This window comes from Sorex fumeus, unplaced genomic scaffold (genome assembly GCF_029834395.1).
Source record: "Sorex fumeus unplaced genomic scaffold, SorFum_2.1 ptg000013l, whole genome shotgun sequence".
Lineage (NCBI taxonomy): Eukaryota > Metazoa > Chordata > Mammalia > Eulipotyphla > Soricidae > Sorex > Sorex fumeus.
In genome coordinates, this window is record NW_026606070.1 from 17,602,543 (window position 1) to 17,622,955 (window position 20,413).

At 33.5% G+C, this 20,413-nt stretch overlaps 1 protein-coding gene across 1 annotated transcript in view; it reads left to right on the forward strand.

The window, feature by feature from the left end:
* Positions 1 to 18,717: 18,717 nt before the first annotated feature.
* UGT2A2 (UDP glucuronosyltransferase family 2 member A2) overlaps positions 18,718 to 20,413 on the forward strand; it is a 76,878-nt gene continuing 75,182 nt past the window's right edge. The window contains exon 1 of the mRNA XM_056111403.1: positions 18,718 to 19,435. Within this exon, the coding sequence (XP_055967378.1) occupies positions 18,718 to 19,435 (718 nt within the window). The remainder of the gene's footprint in view (positions 19,436 to 20,413) is intronic.

Below are 20,413 nucleotides of genomic sequence, written 5' to 3' on the forward strand. Positions count from 1 at the left end.
AAGAAAGTTAATTATAATTTGCCCAAGAATTTTGAACGATAATAATGCAAAGCCTTAAAACATTTAATCACACCAGCAAGTCAAACTGTACCTGTAAGGCGAGTGCATCAGCAGCCTGATGGCACCATCAGACTTTCAGATACCCCAAAATTGGTGCTGTGCCTTTGGCCAGACCCCAAAAACTTGAGGCAAAGTTTACCAAGAAAGTAAATGGCCAAAAGTTAGGTATGTGGGAGACACACCAACAAACCACCTCTGACTCAGCTATATAATTGGAGGCATGGCCTCTCTGGTTCCTGATCAAACTGCTGAACGGCCATGATCCCAGAGACTCAGAAACGAATCTCAGAACCCAAAGGCTTTTGGCAGAAATGCCTCCTGTTCCTGCAGTAGGTTACTGGGGCTGGGCCACTCCAGGTGGGAATAGGTTTCGTGCCTTGGCCTGTTCCCTTTGGTGACCCAGTAACCGCCATCCTCCAGAGGCTACTGGACAGTCAGGTTGGGACCTGCAGTGATGAGAAACACGGGGCCTCACCAGATGGGGTAGAACTGGCCCTTTCCTCCCCATCCCAGCGAGACCCCGAGTCACCGCCTACAAACGGCTTCTCTGGTTCCTGATCAATCTGCTTAACGGCCATGAACCCAGAGACTCAGAAACAAATCTTGAAACCCAGCGGCTTTTGGCAGAAATGCATCTGGATCGCATACAAGGTGGCCTCTGCCTCAGAGTTTATTGGAAAGCCAGGTATGAGCCGGCGGTGACAGGGTAACTGCAGTATCATGGGAATGGGGATAGTATCGGCTCATCCTTCATGCCCTACCCAGGTCACTAGTTGCCCCCCACAAGCCGCTCTCTGGCACGGCCATGGCTCCAGAGGCAAAAGGACTTAATCCAGAGCCCGGAAGCTTGCGGCAGAAAAGCGAATAGACCATGCATTAAACTACAGCACCATGCCTCCCTGAGAGGAAAAGGGTGTTGCTCCCTTCTGTGTTTCTTCCCCAACCCTCTGGCAGCAAGGTGGCCACTGACTCAGAGCTTATTGGAAAGCCAGGTATGAGTCGGCGGTGACAGGGCAACTGCAGTCTCATGAGAAGGAGGACGGTACTGGCTCCTCCTTCACTCCCTGCCGAGGTCACGAGTTGCCCCCCATGAGCGGTTCTCTGGCACAGCCATAACACCAGATGTACAGAAACCAATCTCATAATTATCTGGCTCTTTGCAGAAATTCAAAATCATTATATGATTCTCATAACCAGCTATAGAAAACAAAGTACTTCACAATGCCTTTTCAGTAATTCTGATTGTTGGGGGCAGAAATTCTAAACAATAATGGTGCATCTTTTGTTGAAATAATGAATGTAATCAATGTGGAGAAAAGGTAAGTGAATATCATCTGCCTCACAGGCATTGGAAGGGGTGAGAGGGGGTTATATTGGTGTTTTTGGTGGTGAAAAATGAATACTGGTGAAGGGAGAGGTGTTTGATCATTGTATGACCGAGACTTAAATCTGAAAGCTTATTACCTTTTCCCACAGTGATTCAATAGATAAATATAAGAAGAAAAATAAATAAATAAAACTATGAAAAAAAAAGTAAGGTGGAGTTCATGCCCAAATCAATCAGCTAATCAGTGGCTGAATAAATAGCAGTACTCCTACAAAAAAAATTAATCACCTAAATCAGTATGATTTTTAAAAATGAAAATAAAAAGAAGAATCAGCATGATATTCCTGGAATGGCCCTTCTTTTTTTCATTTCTTTCTTTCTTTTTTTTTTCTGGGGGATTGAGCTGGGTTCGGAAAGGGCTGTACCTCATAGTATTTAGGTATAAGCTGGGGGTCACTCCTGACAGTTTTCTGGTAGATCATGAGGTAAAGAATACAGAACTCAGTTTTCTTATGTGAAAAGGATGTGTGTCAGTCCATGAATATCTCTCTCCAAATCCCCAGAGCTGTTTTTTAAAATTATGTATAGAAATTTAGCTCTGATATATATCCTATATTTTGTTTAACATAGCATTTATTATCTTTAAAGATCTCTGAATGACATCTTACTATAATAATTTAATGGTGCTAAATTGAAAGACATTGCTTTTCACACATTTTAATAATAACAAAGTTTAATCATTATAGGTCATTATTTTAAAATCATAAGAATGTATTTTATTGGTGAGAAAAGGAGGTACAACAGAAATCATGATAGAAAATGAAATATTTAATGTAAGTATTTCACAAGTTTTACCTTTGACAAAAGATTACTGCATTTCATAATATATTGGGTAGGGAATGTAAAAAGTAATCAAATCTGTATAAGCTTTTATCCACTTAAGCTCATATTTCTTATCACATTACTTATCCTGCTAGAATTTACTTAAGTTCAACTTCCTAATGGCAAATAAGTGCTATTAAAAGTTCCAGCTGGGAACATTAGGTAAGAAATTTTAAATTTTCTCATGACAAGCAACATATAACCAGTGTATCTTGTACATTTGAACTTACATTACATTTTTTGCTAACATAAATATCAATTATTACAAAGTTGCGGATTAGCTTTTGTTTCAACTATGTCTTTGAAAATCTTTTCGCTTCTATTTTGAAATAATTTAAGGCATGTTTTTCATTTATGTGTTATAATTCAGAGCAACTTTACAGGTATCAAGGAGACTTTACAAAAAATGAAAATCTTGAGAGTTTTATTTAAGTGTTAGTTCTTTATTCTTTTAAAGTGTCATCTCTGACTTCTTTTTCAACACATAAACTAACAAATAAAATTTGTGCTTGTGCACAATGAAGGCAATGAATACCATTGCAACTGACCACTCTGGTCTTTAAAATAAAATATATGTAAGACAAAAAAGTAATGCTTCCCTAAGTATATTGTTTTCATGATATTTTATAGTTGATATCTTAGAGCACATATATATAGACATTTTATAATATCTACATTATAAAGCACACATATACATACAGGTATATATAAATTTTGTCCGAAATAAAAATCGATCTATTCATATAGAGAAATTTAGGCTTCTAAAAAATCCTGCTCTATATGATCAATTGTGGTATGATAAATACTATGAATAATTTTTTGTCTATTTAAGTATACTTTTTTATCATCATTATTGAATAAAAATATTTGCATACCAGCTTCTTTTCAAACACAGTAGGTTATTCTCTGAATTTGCCTGATTACATAGACGTTTTAGTTATAATTATAACTATATTCTCCAAACATTTTCTTGAAAAAGTGGGTAACTTCCTCAGTTCTCTTAGAATTATTAAAACCATGAGTCAGGCCCTAGTATTTGCAAGAGAGCTTTTACAACATCCTAAAACTTTGTATATTTTACTTCATTTTATATTAGATTTAAGAACACAAACATAAAAAATTTATCCTAAACAAATTAAGAAATGGCTTAATTCTGGTCATATTACTAAAAACTTTTTTAATCATAAAGTTTCAAATGTAACGTTGATTTCTTTTGTGCACATTACTTGTCATTCATGTCCAGAAACTTCAGGCTTTGAGATGAGAGTTAAATACTCCTCCTTCATTAGACCTTTCCTAGCCTCATCCTCACACCCTCCCTCTGCCAAAATAAAAACTGGAAACAGTCCTTACACTATAGAGCTCTAAGACTTCTTCCCTTTGTCAATCCACCTGAAGGTACTTGCCAGTTTCTCCATTTAGGAGGAGAAGAAATATGTTTTAAATTTGTTTTTTACTATAGTAATTACATGTCTTGGTTAGTTATTTTCATAATATTTGGCTTACTGATTATTTTAGTATGTATTTATCATACATATTATGCATAAGAACATGTTATCTTTATATATTACTATATGCTGTTACTCATTTTAGTTATATTGTCATATATTATATTTATTATATATTAAACTTATTTGGCTACTTTGGTTATTTTGCTATATTATCTTTGATTTATAAAAGTCTGTTAAATTATTAAAAGTCTGTTTAGTTATTAAAAATTCAGTTTTCAGATTATAAAACTGAAACATAAATCTGAAGAAGCATATTGCTCTTGCTTTTTTTATTTTGTTTGTTTGGGGGTCATACATGGTGATGCTCAGGCTTAACCCTGGCTGTACACTCAAGGATCACTTCTGGTATTGTTCAGGAGTCCATATGTGGTACTAGGAATCAAACTCAGTTTGGCCACACAAACCAAGAACCCTATCCTCGGTGCTATGATTCCCCACCCCAAGAAAAATATTGCTAAACAAGGAGTCTTATACTCATAACATCTATATTATTTTTGTAAAATAATTTTGACTTCAAAAGTCAATGATGATTCCTATAGTTATATATTCAATATTTTTATGTCACTAATAATTTATAAAATGAATATGTATATTAGTAGTATAATTTATCCTATACCTGTTCAGGGGCTCTAAATCAAAGTAGGTACCAAAAAAACATGCAAACTAAATAAAAGAGTATTTTGATTATCCTAAATCTGATCTGATTGTCTAGAATCTGCTTGTAAATAAAATGAATAAGAGAATAGTACATGTTGATGAATCTCAGTACATCATGACAGCAGTTTTAATTTTTCCTGACAAGTAACTACAGAGCATGTGAATACCAACAGGCAGAAATTTTATCCATACTACAAAATACTACCACAGGGTTTGGATTGAAATTCACCCAGGAAACTGTATGATTCTCCTATTTAAGTTTTGAATAGTACTTTGTAAAAGTTAGTAACTTTTTCAATGAAGTAGTCAATGTAATATTTCAGATTATCTTAGGTGATAGCAGCCTCTGAAAACACTCACTAAAAATATACCTGGTTTCAACAGAAATCTATTAAGATAAAAATTTATTTATTTTTAGAATAATTTATTTATTTTTATTTACAGATACATGCATAAGCATGCACAATTTCAACGATTAAGTGCATTAAAATAAAAAATTTTCCATATTTTCCACAGTGAATTAGATACATTTATATTTATTTTACATTTTTTATATAATATAAATATATTTGTGGAGTTTGATAGGTTTTGTAGATTGGTGTCTTAAGGTTAATGAGAAAATGTTGTACAGTCAATGAGGGCAAATCTATATAAGTGACAGATATAGTACCAACAAGGTATAAGGCACTTCCACATGTTCCTTTATTGTATTGCTCTAAAAACTTGGCAAGTTATGTCACTGCTCTCAACAACAATTCCTCTTTAATGTGGGAACAATTCAATTATAATAGCATAACTCACTAACTCTTTTTTTTAAGAGAGATAAATGAGCTTGTTATTTGTAAAATCTCTGATGCACAGTGTTAAAAAAACACTTGCAGATTTAAAGCACTGTATAGATATAACATAGTTTTTTTTTTTCAGAAGATATCTAGTTTTAGAGTAACATTTTTCATTAGAACATTTAAATTAACAATTCTCTCCAAAGAACCCTTTTTCATTAGTGACATCTGTCATTATCTCCTAGGTGTATTACTTGTCCATAGCTCAGTTACTTGTATTGCATTTCTCATTCAGTAACATAAATATTTCCTAAATATCTTTAGGATAACAACTAGAAATTCTATAGTATATAATTTGCTAGCAACGTTACACATATTGTATTAAATTTTGAAAAGCCTTTAACATTAACATCATAAATTTCTTAGTAAGTTCTGGTGTTATCCAAGGTTTCACTCAGATCTGAATGCAGAGTTGAGATATGCAGTAACTTCAAGCAGTTTAATGATAGCAGTTTAATATTTGAGACACAAATAAAGGACATAAGGGTTGATTCAATAAAAGGATCAGATAGCAAGAAAGACAACCAATGGGGCTGAAGCAATAGTACAGCAGACAAGACACTTGCCTTGCATGCAGCAGACTGGGATTTGATCCCTGGCATCCGATAAGGTCCCTTAAGCACTGCCAGGAGTCATTCCTGAGTGCACAACAAGGAGTAACCACTGTGCATTGCCAGGTGTAGCCCAAAACAAACAAAAAAGAAAGACAACCAAGGTAAAGCAATAGTTTGAGCAGTAAAACATGTTACCACTAAACTGTAATAGCATTTGGTAAAGAAAAGGTTGTTTAGGGTACATTGATTCGAATAAAATTGTGAAATAAGTTTTCTTTCCCTTTTTCTTAAAAGGAAGAGAAATTATTTCATGTAACAACTCTCAAGACTTTTACATCAAGCCACAATATGTCGTACAAGAAGATTCTACTGTTATCTGTTCAGATAAGTCTCTTAGGAATCACTCTTGGTGGAAATGTTCTAATCTGGCCAATGGAAGGTAGCCATTGGCTAAATATTAAGATAATTATAGATGAGCTGATTAGAAGAGAACATAATGTGACTGTATTAGTTGCCTCTGGTGCACTTTTTATTTCTCCATCTTCCAATAAATCTCTGACATTCGAAATGTACAAGGTCCCCTTTGGCAAAGAAAGAATAGAAGGAGTGATAAGAAGCTTTGTTTTGACATGGATGGAATATAGACCATCTCCTTCAACAATCTGGAAGTTTTATCAGGAGATGGCCAAAGTCATCCATGAGTTCCACTTAATATCTAGGGAAATCTGTGATGGTGTCCTCAAAAACCCAAAGTTGATGGAAAAGTTGAAGAAAGGCAATTATGGGGTCTTATTATCAGACCCAGTTTTTCCTTGCGGTGATATAGTAGCCTTAAAATTGGGAATTCCATTTATGTACTCCTTGAGGTTTTCTCCAGCATCAACGGTTGAAAAGCACTGTGGAAAGGTGCCCTTCCCTCCTTCCTATGTTCCTGCTATTTTATCAGAACTCAACGACCAGATGTCTTTCACTGACAGAATAAGAAATTTCATCTCCTACCATCTACAGGACCACATGTTTTATACTCTTTGGAAACCTTGGGACTCTTACTATAGTAAAGAATTGGGTACGTAACATTTTTCCCAGTTTTATTATTCTAATTTGAACAAATTTGAAAAGCTTGTGACACCTATTTGCTTCTAGTGACTATTCCTTTTTAACCTTACATATCTATTATTTCCTAAGTCTATCATTTCATGGCAAAAAGGGGAAATTCCAGGAGAAAATATAGTGTGAAGTAGAACTAAAGTGCATTACTTTCTTAGTTTTATGAACTTGATTATCTAAGTATAAAAAAAATCTGGGGAATAATTTAAATACTATATTAAAAATAGTAATTTTCATAAATATTCAGTGGGGAAAATAGGAAGACATTAAGTTTTCTTCAAGTCAATATTAGCATCGGCATATGTAAATAAGCATAAGGGAATCTATACTGATCTGTACAACTGATCATTGCTCATATTTTCTACTCACTTCTTACTACTTACCGTAGACAGGAAGTTTACAACATTTAGTTGAAGTCAATGCTCTCAAAAGTATCAGTCAAGCCAGGAATGTGACTCAGTGATAAAATACATATCTTGTATATATGAGACATGAGTTCTAACCCTGACACTAAAAAAAAAAAAGATGTTGTCAAGAAGAAACGGCAATATGGAACAGATTTCTTTTATAATATGGGTAATATGGGTAATGGAAATACAAACAGAAAGTGCTGAAACGTTGTAAAGGGAGATAGGTATTATGTGTCAGCAGCAATATACTTTAAAACATTAAGTTGTGTAAATGTACAAATAATTTTCTAAACAGTGACTATGGCATTCCCCCAAAACTAAGGATGGAAAAGAAAACAATGGAGTCAAAATACACGGGAGTTCTATGATGATTCGATATTTCTCAAGGTCAAAGTGTAAAGTGGAGAGAGGCAGGAAGAAATGAAGGATTATAATATCAGGATTATTATAATAATGAATTAAAAATTTCTAAAGCATTTTAATGTCTTTATATGCATTAAAATTTATCTAATGAGTAAATGAGAATTATATCAAGGGATGTAGTGTAATAACTATAAAATAATGCTTTAAAAAAATTCAGGTTACACACTCAGCAGTACTCAGGGCTTACTCCAAGCTCTGCACCTCAGGGGTCAGTTCTGGTGAGCCCAGACTTCCCTGTGGGGTGCCAGAAATTAAACCCAGGAAGGCTTCTTGCAGGACAAGAGCCCTGACTACTGTACTATTGCTCTGGACCTGAAATCAAGCTCTTGATAAACAATTTCTACTTATGGATGTGTGACTATGGGGAAACTTCTAGGCCATTTTGTACCTGTAGAGATAAGATTATCTCTAACAGATTCTTTAATTAACACATAAATATTTTTAAATAGTATCTAGGACCTGTAACCATAAATTATACAAAGTAAAACAAATAGAAACTGATGGATAAACAGAGAGGAGTGTTAAGAGCTATAAAATAAAGGAAAATTATTTCAAATTTTCTGACTTCAGTGTGGTAAATGGCATATTTGCAATGCTGACTTCGGAGAGAGAAGATTTAAGAATGGACATAATGTATTCAATTTTAGGCAAGTTGTGTATGAGATACTCTAGGGAGAATCTGGTGTAAACCAGCGAGTGGTGGAAAGATGTGATGAGATCTCTGAGGAAATGTTATGGGTGAGAGATTTAAGCATAACCTGTACAAAATTTGCATATGATGTAACAGTCTTTCTGGTGGTGATCTCATTCCCAAATTTTCAACTTTCCTCTTATCTGCAGGTTATTTTCTATTATTCTGCTTTCACATGTACCATGTTCACAAAAATCAAAATTCAAGTGATTTAAGTTAGACAATGCAACATATCTTATCTACCTACAAAGCTAAAATCAATTACCAATGTATCATTGTACTCATTCTTTCCCTGTGATCTTATTTATGGTATGTGGGGCAACAAAGTATTGCTCAGGAGTTTCGGGGGTCATTCTTGACAGTACTCTGCAGTTTTGTGTTGGTGCCTAAAATTTTAATCCTGTCCTGTGGTACTGAAAAATGCTGAGACCATGGGGATGGGATGTTGGTAAGTGTGTGGGTGGTTGGTCTGGATCACAGACCACAGACCAATTAAACCTGGTGATTTTTGTGAGGCCATATGATGCAGCGGATGGAATCTAGTCAGGCATTGTGAGGCATGTACCCTAATTTTGGATTATCTTCCCTGTCCTTCGTATAGTCTGATGTTGCTATACTCAGTATTTGACCTTGCTTTGGTGATAACCTGACTGGCTTTCGCTTAAAAAGAATGTCAATAAAAATGTAGAATGTTTCCAATTTTTTATAAGGCACACATCTCTATTCAGTCTTAAGGCTTTCACTTAACATGAACATCAACAAAATAATTTGTGTTCTCGCATTTACCTTTTCCCATTAATAAAACTGAGATGCAAAGAACATTTAAAGAATTGAATGATATTGTGCATATAATGTAGAGATTAAAATTTAATCTATTAGCAATGTTATTGAAGTCCATAAAAACATACCAGGTGGCATTAAAAATTACTTAAAGAAAATGTCAAGAGCAATAAATAATATAAAAGCATTTATAGTGATAAAAGCATAATAGTACTAAAACATTTGCCTTAGACACGACCAGCCCAATATTCAGCACCGTACATGGTTCTTTCCACCCCACCAAGAATATTCCCTGAGCATATTGTCAAAAATAAGCTTTGAGAAACACCAAATGGGACTCCAAAATCCACAGCAAAAACAGTTGCTTAAAGATGATCGATTACAATGTGCAAGACAGTAGACCACATATATGTTGAGAAGAGAAATTTCAAGGTCTCTATGTCATTATAGTTATTGGCTTATAGTTTTTTCCTACAAACCTTTGTTCTAAGATCATTATAAAATTTATCTAGGAGCTAGAGGCACAGTACAGTAGGTAGGGAGTTTGCCTTGCACACGGCTGACCTAGGTTCGATCCTGGCATCCTCTATGGTCCCCCAGCACTACCAGGAGCAATTCCTGAGTGCAGAGCCAGGAGTAATCCCTGAACATCGCTGGGTGTGACCCAAAAAGAAAAAATTGTTATCTATATAAATCAAATCAGTTGTCAAAATAGTTATGAAGAACATAGGTAGGAGGAGAATGTGAATTATTTTAGATTGGTAACAGTTACCAAAACTAATCAATCAATTAGGACTGGCCCTGCAAAACAGCAAATGTCATCATCTCCTCTGGGAGATGTTGAAGTCTGACACAAACGCTAAAATAAATATTTACCACTTAGTATAAAATCAAATGCCTCTTAGAATGTAATCAAACACCAAGTTGTTCTGTTATTTGGGGTAACCGTGACAATTTTATGTGACACATATAATCTCTATATGAAGGTAGAATATATATATATAAATATACATATATATATATGGTCAACACAGTAGAGATAAAATTGGGCCCTGAAAGTGAAGATAAAGAAATAGAAAATTTTTGAGGTGGCAGCTTTTAGACCATACCTAGAGATGCTCACGGGCTATTACTGACTCTGCACTCAGCAATTACTGCTGGCAGTGCCTGGGAGACTATATCAATTGTCAGGGATTGAAACTGGATTGGTTGCATGCAAGGCAAATGCCCAACCCAATGTACTATCACCCTGGCCCAGAGGTAGAAATTTTATGAGTGACTAAAGCTGCAAAGATTTACAGGAACTCTTCAAACTCCCCACACATAGCAAAATAACAGGAATTCATGTATATGCACAGCATCTCTGCTAATGTAATAAAAGTTGTTGCTTAAAATATTTTATTTCTTTTTAGATATCATCACATATTTCTTTATCTACTACCTGTTCTGAACCTTGTGATAATAATTGAACCCAATGCTCCTTATTCATATTGATGTTTATTCTAAGATAAACTTCCTCATTGTTAGTAGTTTCATATATACTTGTTTAGTTGTATTTTGCTCCCAGTTAATGCTGATAATAAAATGCTGGTATTACCCCCAAATTTGTAATATGAGACAAATCTTTCTTAACAATTTGCTTGTGGGAATGTAATAAATATCTCTATAACTTTACTTATCCTTTACTAGTGATACTATCTTGTTTCAAATCTAATTATACTCTTCCGACTAAAAATACTATTTAAGCTGTTTTACTTAAACATAATATTCTTGATAGTCAACTATGTGAGGAAAAGTGAACACAGGTTTCACACCCACCCAGGGATGCCAGATGTGAAGAAAAGTGAGTATTGGATGTGGGATGTTGGGGGGATTCCTTGGTACTACACATTCAGTAGCTGGGAGCTGTTTCTCCAGCACAGTAAAATAAAAAGATGGGAACCAAAGACTCATAGGTCAATGGATGTTTAATTCAGAACTGAATAGCATATTTAACTGAGGGTGTTTGAAGCATAGAACTGCATGTAATTGTGATTGATCATTTGCAGAGGTAAAGTGTTTTGATGGAGGCAATTCTTTTGGGGGGGATTAACTCAAAGAGACATTCTGTCTAGACAACATTTGCCCAGGGATGACATACACCTATATAGCTTTTTCTTTCCCTTATTGCTAGTACATATGAAACAATCATATTAACTTTACTTCTTACTAGTATATGCAGTTATTTACTTAAACACAGAAATATAGATTCCAAAATTTAGCTCTCTGGGCTCTGGGGTCCAGGGTTAAAAGCCAGCTGGGCTTTTACAGTAAATTCTAGACTAAATTCTCAGGCTAGTTTAGCTTTTCCTACCTTATGAAGTCTTTTAGGTCACTGTGACTTGTATTAAGAGTGTGCTTTAACATTACTAAACTATCTCATATTAAAGCCAGGGTAGCTTTGCTGCCTGCCCTGGGTCCATCCAGAAATCCCTCAGTGGGATCCAGTTTGGGGGGTGTTTGGAACTATTGCGATTGAAGCCTGAATTAAAAAATTATGAAGAATTCCCAGGAGTTGATATATTTCAGTATCAATTAACTCCAAAATATTAGGATTATAGCATTAACTGTCTGTCTATGTTTAAGCAAAGAACATTGCTTTAGAGTAAAATATAGAAAGGTTATAGGGGAAAGGCATAGCAAGCAACTCAAAGTCCAGAATCACCAGAATGTTTGACTTTATAACCAACCAACCCTGGCTTAGACAATCTAGTGGCTAGCAGAATGAGAGGTAAACAACAAAGGAAAGGTTAAAGATAAACTTGGGGACTAGAAGTGCTTGTAAGACTATTGTAAAATTCTCTGGGAAGAGATAAAGAGGTAATTCACTGATGAATCTTAAAACACTTGAGTTAATGTCAATTAACATGAATACTCAAATTTAAAAGACTAGATAAGAAAAAAAAAGTACTAACATGGATGAGTAATTTTTTTGTGTACTAGATTTTACATATATATAATGATAAAATCAATTCATAAACTTTATCTTTGGTGTGCAGTAATATATGTATCTTTTACTTGAGCATCTATGCTCAAATGAAAGAATTTAAAAATACATATTTCTCATGTCTCAAATATCACACCTGAGTGAATAAATAGGACCACTTTTTGTAAGATTTTGAACTGCAATAAGAAGCTAAGGTTAATCCCCTAATCTTTGCTAATTGGTAGGAATTGGGTTCTTTTGATTAAGCCCCTTAGTATCAGGTTAAAGCTCATGAACAAAATTATAGTGATAATAGTCAATACTGGTTGATATCCTTCAATGTGCTAGATAGAAAAATAAAAGACCAAAATAAAAAAATAAAAGACCAAACCATTACTCTTGGTCAGAGCTTGTTGCTTAGTGGAGGGACACTTGTGTTGCATATTTGAAGTACTGGGAAGAAAAAGGGAGAAAGAAAGAAAAAAGGCAGGCAGGCAGAAAGAAAGAAAGAAAGAAAGAAAGAAAGAAAGAAAGAAAGAAAGAAAGAAAGAAAGAGAAAGACTGAGGGAGGGAGGGAGGGATGGAGGGGGGAAAGAAGGAAATAAAGAAGATATGAAGGATGAGAAAATATTTAGATATACATATATTGAATGTGTTGAAATAAATTCATATAGCTATTATTAGAGAAAAGAGCTTTGAAACTAAGAGAATATTTGACAAAAAAAAAATCCAGCTGGTTTGAGAGATAGTATACTTGGTAAGGTTCTTGACTTGAATGCAGCAAACCAGGTTTCATCAGACACTACAATATGGTCCTCTGAGCCTGCTAAGGACGTTCCTGAGCACAAAGCTAGGAGTACTACTGGATGTGACCCCCCCAAACAAAAAAACCCCACAAATTTCTGGAATAAAAATGTCTCTTTTAAAATTTCAGTTGCAAATCCCTCAACTTTTCAGAGTATTTTAGAGTTAAACATTTTGGATACTGCTTTTTCCATTGTATTTAGTTTTGAAAACAATTATTCTATTTTTTGCCTTTTTAAATTGTTTGAGTGGCGTTTAATTAGAGCAGGTGATCGTTAGATAATTTGCTCTTCCCTTAAGCACAGATCTCCATGTGACCGTTGCCTAGGCTGTTACCTGAGAATCATTTTCTGGTCCTAAGAGAACTTCATAAGCAACCTTTAACTGAAAGTAAAGAAAGGCTTCTGCATATTGCAGATATATTTCCTAAATGCTCAACAGGTAAAATAAATTTTATTTTTTGACTTTTTGGGTCACTTTTGGAAACACACAGGGAGTACTCCGGGCTGAGCACTCAGGACTTACTCCTGGCAGTGCTCAGGGGACCATATGGGATGCCGGGGATAAAACCCAGGTTGGATACTGGCAAGGCATATTTCTACCTACTGTACTATTGCTCAAACTCCAGGTAAAAGAAATTTTTATGTTCACATTAATAACAAAAAAGCCAGTAAAATTGGGAAGGAAGTTAAGAAAATAATGTGTAAATTTACTATCATTTAAATATTTGTGATATATAAACAAATACTTGCCAGCAATAATTTCACCACTCTAGAAACAAGTGGCATTTAAGTCTTGATAATATTTATGTATTATAGCAAATACATAAAGCATCATTTTCTATAAATAATTAGGTGAGTGTAATGACTAGTATCCATAGTATCACATAGTATCATTGTAACATTTCAAATAAATAGTAGTAGAGTATTTTGCAAATATATTAAATGGAAAACGTTAGATGATCCCATACATTATGATTATGATAATCAAATATTTGCATAAATTATGTTTGTGAGCATAGACAATTAATGTAAAATAATGAACTAGAACCAAAATAAATTTTATTTTATGTTAGAGGATAAATATACATACATATATATGTATACACATACACACACACACACACACACACACACACACACACACATAGAGGCATCCTTTCCTTGAAGAGCAATACATTTTATTTTTTTTTGGATTTTTCTCTTTTTTCCCCCTTCCTTCTTCCTAGTTCTCTTCTTTTATTCTCTCCATCCCTCCTTTCTCCGTATATTCCTACTTCTTTCCTTCGATTTTTCCCTCTCTTCCTTTTCCCCTACCTCCCTCTGTCCCTTTCTTCCTCTTCCCTCTTTCCTTTATTTGCTTCTTCATATATTTTATTTTAGATGTGAATTAATCATAAGCTGATAGAATCTTTCAAAGAACTCTAGATCTAGAGTTCCATTTTCTACAGTGATCCACTAACATGATGTAAATTAATCACTATTTGTTAGAATCTTTGAAAGAATTCCAGTTCTAGAGTTACAGTTCCCACAGTGACACAGGAACCACATGATAACCTTAAACCTAACATTTCAAGGGGAATTCCGTATTGAATTCTCAGAGTAAGCTATCACTTTATTTTCTTTACGCTCGATAAAAGAGAATAAGGGTAGCATATATTTTAAAGGTTGCACTTCTTATGGGTATGATATTCACTTGTATATGTGCATTTCTTAAAATAATTAACTTAGGAGTTTTGGCACTGAATATATTGATAGTATGAGATCATCAGTGATTCATCTGGACACTGACTGTGGATACAATTGGGAGTATTTGATGCAAAGTAATAGTGCTTTGGAAGATTACTGACTAAAAAGTAGAAGAGACAAATGAACTGGATTAAATTGATTATTATTAAGTAATATTATTTTTTCATAATATATATGACCAAAATTCATTGAGCACAGACACTTTTCTGAATAGTTAACATGCAATATTCCATTAATTCTCACAATAGAAAAGAATGACCATAATTCTCCTCATTTAAAACTTAGAAGCTGAGTAATTTCCTGAGGTTCTGATCAATAAAGTGATTTTTTTAAGTTTAATGTCAAACTGGATATATTTTTTAAATCTCAAAAACAGTTATTATATTCATCAAAACTATTCAGCAAAAGACTACAACAGGATATCTAAAATTAGACTTTCCAAAGAATAATTAGGGAACTATAAAAATATTCAAGCACTAAAATGAACTTAAAACTTTTAAATTATAAAGAAATTAGCTATTCAAGTTCTTTGAACTATGTGGAGACAGATTTCTAGGGATTTTGGTCTCAATATCTAAGAGAAAATGAGAAATGAATCAGCACAAATTATACCTTAACCAAACTGTGCAATGCTCAATGAGCAGACAAGAAGAGATCTTCAAACCAGGCACGTTCTCAAGGAAATAAATTAACAAATTAAAGTCATTAAAGTAGATAAAATAAAATTCCTATATGATTTTAATTGCATCATACAATATATAAAATATTTAATATTAATTTAATTTTACACAGATGAGCTAAACATTTTCTAGCAACTGTTATATACAAAATATTTTAAATAGTATTTTATTAAGGAAAAATTACTTTGCATGACTTAAATGTTAGTTTCTGGGATATGTTACCATACTAGGCCCATCATCCAGTGGCAGTCATCTTTGGTGTGTTTGGTTTGGTTTGGGTCTTGGCCCCAAACAGTGGTGCTCAGGGCTTACTTGTGGATATCTGCTCAGGGAACACTCCAGGAGGACTTAGGGGATCTATGTGGTGTGTAGGATAGGCTTGCAAGGCATGTGCCTTACCTGTTGTCTCTCAGGCCATGCCATTCACCTTTGGAATAAGATTTTGAGAACTTTAAATATTCACTATTACCATATAAAATCCTTCCCTTTAGAGAAAACAGAGTTTGGGATATAAAATGAAATCTTGATTCAAAGACAGCTGCCTAGAGATAGTACAAGGCTCTTGTCTTGCATGTGACTGACCTTGTTCTCCACATCACACGTGGTTCTCCAAGCATGAGGGGACCCTAAGCACAGAACCAAGTGAGTTTGATCACCCCCAGATGTTTCTCCCAAACAGAGAAAAATAATTAAAACATAAAAGAAAAAAAAACAATATTTCAAGTTGTAGATATTTTCTTCATCTGACTATTTCTGCTTGTGATGCTCTTGCATCAAGGTTTCATGAGCATGTATCTTTTCATTGTTTTTTCAACCTTAAGTTTTATTTACAAATACTGTGTAATCAAATACTCACACTTGGGAAATGCAATATTGTTTTCTGATTTCTACTCTACTAAAACATATATAAACTACTTAATTTAAAACTTTCAAAATAGATGCAACAACATTGAACTAGTAGCTAGAATACTTAGGCATTCACGTAATATCTCTCTTGTTAGCATTCTGACTTTAATATTCCTTAAAAGCCTTTTATTCTTACAAATAAAATGTTGGACCCAATTTTAAAATATTTAAATCTAGTCTCTAGAATTCTAATGCTATTCAAATCTTACTCAATTAATTAATAACAGACTTATGAAATAAATATGTAATGAGTAAATTATTGTTTTATTTTTATCACAAAATCAGACATATTTGTAGGACTTATTTTTAGATAGACATAAATTTAAATTTAGGCTATTTACGTCACCAAGCATAATTTTTTATCTTAATAAAAGTTTTTATTGGCAAATGTGAACAATAATGGACATATGGAAAACTAGAGGATTAATGTAAAGCCTATATGGACCCAATGAAATTAATCACTTTATATCCAAATTTAATTTTAAAATAAATATGTATGTATACATGAATAAATAGAGTTATTTATAAGCTCTTTATATTTTATATTTTCTTCATTAACTTAGATAATGTCCTAAGCAGACCAACTTTTGGGAATCAGGAAGCCTCCTCAGCAGGGCATAGGAACCCAGTGCTCCTCCCCATGGTTATCAGTCAGGTTGCCTGGTGATTCTTGCGCAGAATATAAGGACAATAGGGTGCTTGGGATCAAACCAGCATCAGGTTTATGCAAACACATGTGTCACTCCTGTGCTACTTCTCCAGCCCCAAACAAACAACTGAAGAGTAATATATTGACTTTTAATTCCTCAATTTTCAAAAATAATTAGATAAATTTTGATTTGTGATATGCATCCTATGTTAGATTATGATATCAATTTGATGTTTTGAAGTCCTATTATTATAAAGTTCTAGTGATTAAGAACTAGTTTGTAATTTTGTTCTTTTCATAGGGACCTCAGTAATTTTAGATAAATTTGAGTATTTTCTTTTCTAGTCTTTTGAAGTATCCATTCTGTTTCCTATTTTTTCTAACTTTCTTTCATCTATTTATTCAAGCATCTAAAATTATAAAATTTAAGGTCAATTTAACATACACAGAGAACCTACAATAGTTTTCATTTTCAATTCCTAATTTCCATTCTTTACATCATTTTATTTGTTTGTATTTTGATTTTAATGTTAGCTGTAGCGATTTATAGTCTAGCTAAGTTATTTTTTATGCAGTCACAGACTCATCAAACAAGTATAAACTCTTTCTTGGAGTCAAGCAGTTGACAGAGTAGTTTATAATAATATGCAAAGAAATATAATAAAATGTCATCATTATTTTCTTTTAAACACATTGCACACACACACACACACACACACACACGCAACCCCCCCCCACACACACACACATACACATACACAAATCAAGACTAAATTTGGGTAGTTTTTCAGGGCCAAAGTACCTATAAAAGGACAATTTTTTGAGTTACTGAAGTCTTTGTCTCCCTAGTTTAAAGCCACAAAAGCTCAAAGTGAAACATTTCTGATTCTGAGAATGCTTAATTTCTGTTCAAAAATGTCACATAGGAGAAATTAAGCATTGTCATTGTAACAAGAGAGACAATGGCCAGATGCTTTATTGGAAAAGAAAACTATTACCTACTAAATGTGTGGCACTTACCCAACTAATCTAAAGTATCTGGAAATTTTTGAGCAAAAGTTCTGTAAGGCAAGCTTGTTTTTAATTATCCAAAATGTAAGCCATTGAGAAATGATAATAGTAGTGATAATTTTACAATGGCAAAGTTCTCAAAGTTACAGAGCCAAGACTCCTTACTGTAGAAATTCATTAATCAAATTGTGTTATATTCCCAAATATACAACTATGTTATATACTGAGAATACAACCCAGCATTAATTACATGATTAAATGGAATAACTAACTTTTGCTACACATGCTGGTAGAAAGACTAAATAATGCATGTAAAAATGCCTGGTAATAGAATTACCCAAACTTAAGTTACTGTAAGCTTTTACAAAGTGACCAGTAATAAGAAGATTATTTTCTTATAACCTAATTTTGAAATAAATATCATACTGTATATTTCTAACTCAGTTTTCATCACAGAGCACACAGATAAAAATCTTTATAACCTCATTAAAAAAGGAGTGAATCTCTTCTCTGGTGTGAAATAAATATAATAGTGTATAAAATAACTCAAATTGTTTTTCTTTAATCTATAGATCAATTTGCATACGAATGAGTTTAGCTGCACTAGCAAATATTATTTTCATTTGAAGAAATCTACCTAAATATACTTTGAAAGTTTCTTTTTATTTCAAATATTCTACAGTAAAACGGTTTTCATAATGGATCTTATAATGCCTAAGAAGTTTGTACAGCTGCTGATTTTAAATTTAACTCTGATTGAAATGGTTCTAAGTGGAAATGTGCTGATTTGGCCTACGGATGGCAGCCACTGGTTAAATATTAAGATCATTCTAGAAGAGTTGGTTAAAAAAAATCACAGCGTAACAGTACTTGCTGCATCAACAACTCTATTCATCAAGTCAAATCCTGATTCTTCTGTGAATTTTCAAGAAGTACCTGTTTCCTTCAACAACAACAACATAGATGATTTAATTGAACATATGATAGCTCTTTGGCTAGACCATAGACCAACACCTACAACACTCTGGAGATTCTACAAAGAACTAGGAAATCTACTAGATACCTTTTTCCAAATTAATATACAAATCTGTGATGGAGTATTGCACAACCTTGAATTAATGACGAAACTTCAAAGGGGTGGTTTTGATGTGTTGATTGCAGACCCAGTAACAATGTGTGGGGATCTAGTTGCTGTGAAATTAGGAATTCCATTTATATATACATTGAGGTTCTCCCCAGCTTCAACAGTGGAAAGACACTGTGGAAAAATTCCAGCACCTATCTCCTATGTACCTGCAGCATTGTCAGAGCTTACTGATCAGATGACCTTTGGAGAAAGGGTTAAAAATACCATGTCTTATTATCTACAAGATTATATTTTTCAATCCTACTGGGGAGAATGGAATTCATACTACAGCAAAATTCTAGGTAAGTCTCTAAAATATTTTGGTATCAATGATCTCTATCATTTTACTTAATATTATTAATAGAGTAATTAATACATCCCAGTGCATATGCCAGACTTGAACAAAGATTTACTACACATTTGTCTTTGAAAATTATCTTTGAATAATTAGATAAAAATCTAATGGAGTTATTCATGTGTGTTCTACCATCGCAGTGAAAATTCTTGTATGTCCATAGAAATATTAGCAGCAGTGTATAAAGAAACTTCAAATAAATATTACGGTAATTTTACTAGGATAACTTATGACACTTTCAAAACTATTTGGACAAACTTCTTGATGTAATAACATCATTTATTTTCCCCTTATCCATAGTCTTTAAATTACTTGAAATTAGGCACTGAATGATTAAATTTATAACTTCCTCTGTCATTTACTCTGTTTTCATACTATATCTAGCCTAAATTCTCAGCAGGCTCTAGTTAGTCTCAAGTTGCCTCAAATCATAGTTTTCTTGAGTATTAACAAAATAACGCAAGCTGTTAAGAGGTTTTTTTTTCATGACTCACATGAATCTTTCTAATTTTACTTTTTTATTTTCTCCTCCCTTGGATGTATTCTTGGCTGGATACACCAAAAGCAGCAGAATTTTTATTAGCAGTAGAAATGAACAATTGATGCTTCCAACATTATTTTCTTATGAAAGCGATGCATTTTTTCCCTTTTTTACATGCCTTTCAGCTTTGCTCCATCTTCTTTCTACTTTCCCTCCTTGTTAGCTTTCTTTCTGCAACTAAGTAGGCCCCAACTTATTACCTGCTACTTACTTGTTCTAGGAATTCAGTGGTTAGCAAGATAGGCAAGTGATGAAATTTACACTCCAAAATAAAAAATCAGGAAGTGACTTTTTAAAATTTTTTTTATTATTTAAAAAAAATTTTTTATTAGTGAAACACCTTGAGGTACAGTTATAGAAGAGAGCACCAAATAAAGGGTGTTG